Source organism: Dermacentor silvarum, chromosome 4, assembly GCF_013339745.2.
Source record: "Dermacentor silvarum isolate Dsil-2018 chromosome 4, BIME_Dsil_1.4, whole genome shotgun sequence".
NCBI lineage: Eukaryota > Metazoa > Arthropoda > Arachnida > Ixodida > Ixodidae > Dermacentor > Dermacentor silvarum.
The window spans coordinates 188,714,181-188,722,321 of record NC_051157.2 but is presented as its reverse complement, the minus strand read 5'-3'; the positions used below and the strand labels follow the sequence as shown (position 1 = coordinate 188,722,321).

General features: G+C 47.7%; 1 protein-coding gene across 1 annotated transcript in view; it reads right to left on the bottom strand.

Annotated features, from left to right (window-relative positions):
• The window catches only part of LOC119449117 (uncharacterized), an 8,694-nt gene extending 754 nt beyond the window's left edge, over positions 1-7,940 (bottom strand). Inside the window, exons 1-3 of the mRNA XM_037712302.1 lie at positions 7,803-7,940; positions 7,046-7,157; positions 6,220-6,755 (exon numbers count right to left, since the gene is read on the bottom strand). Of these exons, the coding sequence (XP_037568230.1) occupies positions 6,220-6,755; positions 7,046-7,157; positions 7,803-7,940 (786 nt within the window). The remainder of the gene's footprint in view (positions 1-6,219; positions 6,756-7,045; positions 7,158-7,802) is intronic.
• Positions 7,941-8,141: the final 201 nt, after the last annotated feature.

Genomic DNA, 8,141 nt, shown 5'->3' with positions numbered 1-8,141 from the left:
CCATGTTTATCCACACTCCAAGATATTTGTACTTATCCACCACCTCCAGCGTAACCTCCTGTATCCTATGCTCGCTGCCCTGATTATCATTAAAAGTCATGACTGCCGATTTTTCTTTACTAAACTTCAAACCTAAGCTATCTCCCTCTTTACCACAGATGTCCATTAATCTCTGCAAGTCTTCCTTGCTGTCAGCCATAAGTACAATGTCATCTGCATACATCAGTCCTGGTAATGACTGTTTAATCCATTCTCCCTGCTTGGAATAGGAAAGGTTGAAGCCAAGTCCGCTCCTCTCTAATTTTTTCTCTAATCCTTGTAAATACAGCATGAACAACAGAGGTGACAGAGGGCACCCCTGCCTAAGCCCCTGCTGTATCTCTATAGGCCCAGATACCTTGTTTTCCCATTTTATAAGCACCCTGTTACTTTTATAGATATCTTTTAAAAGATTTCTTACTCCATCTTCCACCTCTAGAGTGCCCACACTCAGGAGAAACTGGCGGCAGGAGAAACTGGCGACAGGAGAAACTGGCGGCAGCGCCTCTGGCGGGCGCCGGAGCAGGCGACACTGAGTGCGCCGCGGCGACGCGGCGCAGGGATATGGCAGTGAGCACACTGCCCCTATTCTAGTACACTGTACCAGGCGTGTCTTCAAGGCTAGAGTTAGAGTGTACTAGAATATGGTCGAGTGGGACGAGCGGCTGGGGCGGCGCATGCTTTGCAGTGAGGCGCCCGACGTGGAAAAATACTGGGGCGGCGCTGCGTTCGAAGTGGATTGGGCCGCATCAAGGTCGCGCTACCGTAGTCGCGCCGTTGGAAACTAGCTGCTGGCGATACTGCTCGGCAGGGTCGTTCGTACAACTTCGCGCGCTGGTATTTGCGTTCAGACCGATCAAATGGGGTTGATAATTGCATATGACATGTGGTTATGCTTTAAGAATAAATTCCTTTTCTTTCTTTTATTTTTTATTATTTTCTAATGCCGCTCGATGATTGCGCGTGCATTGCGACCGCAGTGTCGGCTTTCATTCTACTATGTTATTGTACGGTTCCCTTTGGAGAAAAAATACTTTTCTCGTTCTTCAAGCAGCATGTATCTCTCGTGTGTATTGCTACGCATATAGTTTTCTATCAGTAGGTCTTGCGAAACGCAGACGAAGCAACATATGTAACCTTCCTGCTTGCCGCTTCAAACAAGTAAAGCATATCTGCCCCATCCGGCGCCTTGTACTTAGATTTACGGGAAGCATTGATATAGATTAAAAAAAGAGTAAACTACAGTGCAACATTCCATTCAAGTTTCCGCCTTTCTCGCGTAACAGAATGCGGAGTAATTGGTACGGGGTTATTTATTGCAGTCGGACCTCGAGCGCCGAAAACGGTTTTATAGTTAGCCATTCTATATGCTAATCTTTGGCCGTAAGCCATACGTGGAATTTTTTGTTTCCAGTTGATACTTCAGAAAAGAAGAAATTTAAAAAAGAAAGGAAGCCTGCGCGGTAGCCTAATTAGTGCCTATATGATTCGTGGATACGGCTTTGCGCTGCTAAACTGGAGCTCGGGGGTTCAATCCAGGTGGGAACGAAATGGAAAAGGACTCGTGTACTTCTACTTAGGTTCGCTTTAAAGAACCCCAGGTGGCAAAATCTTAACCGGGCGCCTCATAATCCTATCGTACGTGGTTTTGTCACGTAAAACCGAAGAATTTCCTTATATTAAAAAAAGAAGAAAAAAGCAGGTGGTTGCGTTCTTCAGCTTATTTCTGGGAGTGTAAACAACATAAATTATTCTCGAGTCTGATTTCCGAGAAAAACATGTTACGCTTATCTTATATTTCATGTTTATAATATACAAGCTGCAGAGTTGAGCGCTCATACATTTGGGAACGGCATTACATTTATGCATGCATGCATAAATGTAATTAATGCCGTTCCCAAATGTATGACCGCTCAACTCGATCTGCAGCTTGTATATTGTGAGCAAAATATTAATCCTTCATCTTCTTCACCTGTACATAATCATCATCACTGTGCGCGTCGTCTTCGTTCAGCGCGTGGCTCAGCCAAATAAAGGCGACGAGACAACAGCTGTGCTGCTGCCTTACAAAGTGGTGGAGGTGCGGGGTACAGAAATTGTCCACGTTTCTCGCCTAAAGCCCTTCCAACGACGTACCGCAATATTATAAACGGCTGCGTTCAGTTAACCGGTGCACTATCATAACGACCCTAATGAAACAATTAAAGGAACGGCATCTCTCACATACACGCAGAGATATGTGCAGATCTGTTGCGACGTTCGTTGCAATGAAGAAGATAAGTGTACGTCCCACATGGGGCACCCAGTTTTAATGGGTTGCAAACATGGTGAGACTGTCAAACAAAGTTTTCCTTGTCTGAATCAAGTTAGCAGATTTACAGGCTGCCTCAAAACGGGGCGTTTATATTGAATGAGAGCTAGGAACTTGTTAAGCAGCACTTAATTATTAACACATGTCCGTTAATTCTCTCAGGAACTGCGCCTCTGCGCAAGAGCCACGACTCTCCGGCAGCAAAATCATTCGGAATAACAGTCCTCACTTGCATGCAGTCACTCACCACAAACGACTATTCGGCGTCGTACAGTATATATCAATGACACTTACACACACACACACACACACACACACACACAATATATATATATATATATATATATATATATATATATATATATATATATATATATATATATATATATATATATATATATATATATATAAGATGGTTTTGCCTGCGATGAATATTATTGTTGCGAATGAGAGTTTTATTTCCAGTATTCACTAATAAGTGTGTTTGTTACTGCAAACACGTGCGCTTATTCCGGTCGCGAGTTCTCACTTTTTTCATTTCAATTATTGCATTTAGAATATTTGTTATTTTTTCCCTTACCTATATATATTGTAAATATGTATGTCTATGAACCCTTTGATATTTAATTACCTAGAAATACATTGGTCATTCTTCGCGCCACGCAGTTAATAAATCTGGTTTATTTCACTCTAATATTGTTTTCGTCGATCATTGGCCCTGATCAATATCCACCAACAAGAAGCGCGTGTAAAATGACATGAATAAAATTTTCTTACGTAGCCTTCATGGTGCGGAGATACCAGTTACTTTTAGAGGCCAGTGGTAAAAACAGCAGTTCACCTGGCTAAAACTACATTTGGCACCGGCCGTCAAGAGTCATGGGCGCACCGAAGTAACTGAACCATTAAAAAATGTACTGCACAGAGGTTATGAGAGAAAAACTGGGCGTCCGCCAGCGTCCGCGTGGCGAACGCGCGCTCGCTAGCAGACGACGCGCTCGACAACGACAGCAAAATTGAAGACGTCGCGTTGTATAATCCATGCCTCAAATATATATGTTTGGCAAAATGGTTTAAACATAAATTTGCATTTGAAATAAAGCGCTATTTTAAGAGCGTACTATGCGCAATCCGCCTCGGCGCCCGCAGCGAAAGTACGTTGAATATGCCGCGGAGCGCGTCTCCGCCCTAATCCAGTTCGCTAGCAGCGCCCTCGCACTATTTTTCCACACGCGGCGCCTCAGCGAGAGAGCGCCGTTCGGCCCACTCAACCATTGTCTAGTACACTCTAGCTAGAGTGTACTAGAATACGGTCGAGTGGGACGAGCGGCTGGGGAGGCGCATGCTTTGCAGTGAGGGGCACGACGTGGAAAAATACTGTGGTGGCGCTGCGATCGAAGTAGATTCGAGAAAAAATATCTGCCAAAGAAAATATCTACGATAATTCTAGGGGAATCTCTTTGTTGTTTGAAGCCAGGACGGGAGTATTGCGGACAAAGATGTACCGAGTCAAGTACCAAGATATAGACACGTTGTGCTGTGCGTGTGGAGAAGAAGAGGAAACGGCTGAACACCTCATACTTTTCTGTAAAGGGCTCAACCTACAGTGCACAGCAACGGGGCTGATTTTTTCAAAGCATTGGGGTTTAGGGACAGTGGAGGCAAAATGGTCTTTAAGCGTGTAGAAATAAACAAAACGGAGGTCATCTGATTGGTGGCTAAAATCAAGGAAAGGGTGAAATTTCACCCACCACAAAGTACAAAATATGTTAAATATACTTGCACATCATAATTGGAATTCCGTAACGCCGTGGTAGGCGTGGCACAGCCTCAACGTTACTGTCCCACACATGGAGGAAGGAAAAAAAACTTCCATGGTGGCACAGCCTCTATGACCGTGACGTTAACTTTCTGTACAAAAAGAAAAAAAAAAGTTTCGCAAGATTTGATTTTTTTTTTTTGCTATGCAGTAACCTTTCCCAAAAAAAGCCTACGGTAGCCAGCTAAAATATTTGCTGGTTTTGTCAGAGTTGTAGCGTCAATAGGTGGTCAATAGCATCTGCTACAGTAAGCTCGCTTGCAGCAACCATGGTTCATGGGTGGCGGCATGGTTGGCGGGGTTTGCGATCACGTCCGATTTGTTATCATTGCGATTACAAGCTTCAAGGGGTTGAAACTAGTACACTGTAGTTGAAACGAAGTAGGACGTGCTTGTAAAACATACCTCTTCGCAGGTTTGCAATGTAATACTTCATCGTGTGTGGTGTGAGTGATTGCGAACGCTTCTCAGCGCGACCGAAATTCATGTGCCGAGTCGCCGGGCGTTCCCTGAACGGAGGCTGCCTTTCCGGGCCCACTTACAGAACTGGAATGCTTTCTCATTGGAGTTTAACACCTACGTGTAGCCGGGAGCTAGCACAACAGCGCCATGAAGGAAGGTAAACAACAGGCGCATTCTTCTCGTCCGGCAGCTGGTAAGTACGGGTCCAAGAAAAAAATCTGAACCGTGGTGAAATGTTGGGCGTATCGTTGTTATTCAACTTCAATTTCGCAGCAAGATTGCTTTCTTTTTTGGCTGCCGTCGCCCAGTGAAGCACTTGGCAAAGGACAAGCGCTGGCTAGATGTTAGTTCGGCGCTTGACCTGCGTTCTCGTCTTCATGCGCGTTGCCTAACCAGTGCCTCTATTTGTTCAGTGCCTGCTAGGTTGCGGAGAGAACAAAAGGGACGCGCCATCGGTCTAGTTGCGCGGCGCCGCCGCTTTTTTTTTTTTTTCTCTGGTGGGAGGGGGGGGGGGGGGAGGGCACAGGCCCCCATGGCTCGCATTTCTGGATACCAAGAGAGCCTATGACAGTGTAATCCAAAAGGATTTGTGGGACATACTGGGCACTCTAGATGTGGAAGATGGGGTAAGTAATCTTTTAAAAGCTATCTATAAAACTAACAATGTGCTTATAAAATGGGAAAACACGGTATCTGGGCCTGTAGAGATACAGCAGTGGCTTAGGCAGGGGTGCCCTCCATCACCTCTGTTGTTCATGCTGTATTTACAAGGATTAGAGAACAAATGAGAGAGGAGCGGAGTTGACTTCAACCTTTTATTTTTCAGGCAAAGAGAATGGATATTACCAGGACTGTTGTACGCGGATGACATTGTACTTATGGCTGACTGCATGGAAGACTTGCAGGGATTAATGGACATCTGTGGTGAAGTGTGAGGGCTGGGCGTGATGGCTGAGGCGAGAATAACAGGGTAATGAACTATTTATTAGAGAGCATAGTGGAGCGCGCCAAAAACCGTGACCGTCCGTTGCGGCGGTCGTAGCGAACGAGAGTGACCCCTCCCTCACTTGGGCTTGGTGTTTAGTCGGCGTAACAGCGCTGTAGGTGGCGCTAGTGATGAGATAGGCGGCACATGCCGGCGCTCACATCCCACCCCAGTCTGATTGACCACGTCTCGTGGTCAATTGCTTCTGCACACTGTCACACGCACGATACCACACCCACACACATGCGCGGAAACGCTGCAACTTCACTCGAGCACAAAGTCGTCGAGGTGGCTCGGTAGACATCGAGTGCGTTGGGGCCGTTGAGGCTGTTGCTGCTCTGTAGAGGCGACAACATTTGCTGCTGAGGCAGGCGTGGTCTCTGCATTGACGTCGGGCTGTTGCTCGATCACTGGGGAAACTGGTGGTACATAAGGCTTAAGCTGGGACACGTGCACCGTTCGTGGTTGATTAACGAAACGAGATGTCAAGCATGACACACGTAAAGCCCTAAATGTGGATGGTGTAAGCTGCTCGATGAGGCGGTAAACACCATTGAAGCGAGGTGCCATTTTCTCATTGGCAACCGGAGCCTGTTGTCTCACCCAGACCATATCACCGACGGTAAAGGTGTGAGAACGGTGGCTGCGGTCGTAGCGCTCTTTGCGGGCACCTTGGGCTGCTTCCGAATTGGCGGCTGCTTCGGAGCGCTGCACTGTTGTGTCGAGGATGCGCTCGGCAAGAGCGGAGTGCTGGAACGGATGATGTTGTTGGAGTGGAATCTTCGGTACGTAGCCATAGAGAAGCTGAAATGGCGTAAAGTTCGTGCTGGCATTCATGGACGTGTTTACTGCAAATGCTGCCTCTTGAAGTTTGGTAGGCCATGACAGTGGTTCCATTGCACAGATCTTGCGGAGAGCTGCCAGGAGAGTTCCATTGCTTCTCTCGACTAAGCCATTGCCCTCAGGTCGATAGGCAGTGGTGAAATGGAGCTCCACGGAATGAAGACTCATGAAGCGCTTGAACTCATTGGATTTGAAGGCTGAGCCATGGTCCGAGAGGCAGTGGTCTGGCGTGCCGTAAGTGTAGAACACATTGTGCAAATGCTTGATAACGTCGCCCGTAGACGTGGACGAAACTGCTGCGGGCACGATATAGCGGGTGGCAAAATCAACGACGTTGAGAATGCTGTCTTCTCGTAGTCTTGTGGGCGTAAACTCACTTGCCAGTAGGCACATTTCAGGTCCAGGGTAGCAAAGTATGCGCAACCTGATATGTCCTGAATGATGTCATCTACCAAGGGCAACGGGTGCACTACTGTGATGGTGCGTTCATTCAAAGGTTTATAGTTCACACACAAGCGCTTTTTTTCTCCACGGGTCACCACCACAACCGGAAAGGCCCACGGGCCAGAAGCCGGGAGTATTATACCTTGGTGGAGCAACTTCTTCACCTGAGTTTCCAGGAACTGCTTGTCCTCTGTAGCGTACCGGTATGGGCTCCGACTGTACGGTAAAGCATCAGGTAGCAGGTCAATGCGGTGCTGCATACCAGTGAAGTGGCCAAGATCATCATCATGGCGAGCAAAAACGGCATTGTGCTTGGCCAATATACCTTTTATAACTGACCGCTGCGTTAGGGTGAGCTGGCTGCCAACGCGAGCCGATGGAATGTCAGGATGAATGTGCACGAGCGCCGTGTCGGAAGCGAGGAAGTTTGACACTAGAGGAGCGCTACTTGAGGGCAACGTTTGGGCTGCTAACGCTTGCCATGGTGGCTGCTCTGGCAACGGCAATGGATCACGTTGTAGGCAGTCTTTGGAACTGGGCCTGGTTTCAGGAAAAAGTATGGACCTTGTTGGGATCACAGCATTTGCCATTCTTGGGACTAGCTTTTGGTTTGCGGTAATGGTGATATTCGTGGCTGTATGCTGCAACTGCACTGGCTTCGGAGGCTCAAAGATGAGACGTGCCTGCGCTGCCGAGAACCAATCCTCACCAAGAATGAGGGGGAGTACATTATCTTCCAAAACAGCAGCTTCAACAACTCCTGTGGCTGGGCCGATGGATATCTTCAAAAATGCAGCACCAACAGGTAGCACTGTGCTTCCTCCTACCACCGCGAGTGGAGGCTCGGTCCATGGGATGATCACGCTTGCAGGCACACGAGCTTTAGAGATTAATGTCACCTTGGACCCAGAGTCAGGAAACACTTCACACTCGCCGACTCCACTGAGAGTTGCGTTGAAGAAGGGGCATTGCTGTTGTGAGCCGTCAAGCGGAACGGGTGCACTGTGCAGTGCTGGGGGCTGCTGTGTCTTGGGCATGGTTGGAGGCGCTAGTGATGATAAGCGGCTGGTGCGTGTAGGGCACTTGGATGCCAGATGACCCAAGGCATGACATTGGTAGCAGACAGCTTGAGACAGGTCTTGACCGCTGCGAAAAGCTGGAGCGCCATACTGTGCCGAAATAGCTGCATAAGTAGCTTCTTGTTGCTCGGCGGGCAGCTCTGAAATGCGCGTTTTTGG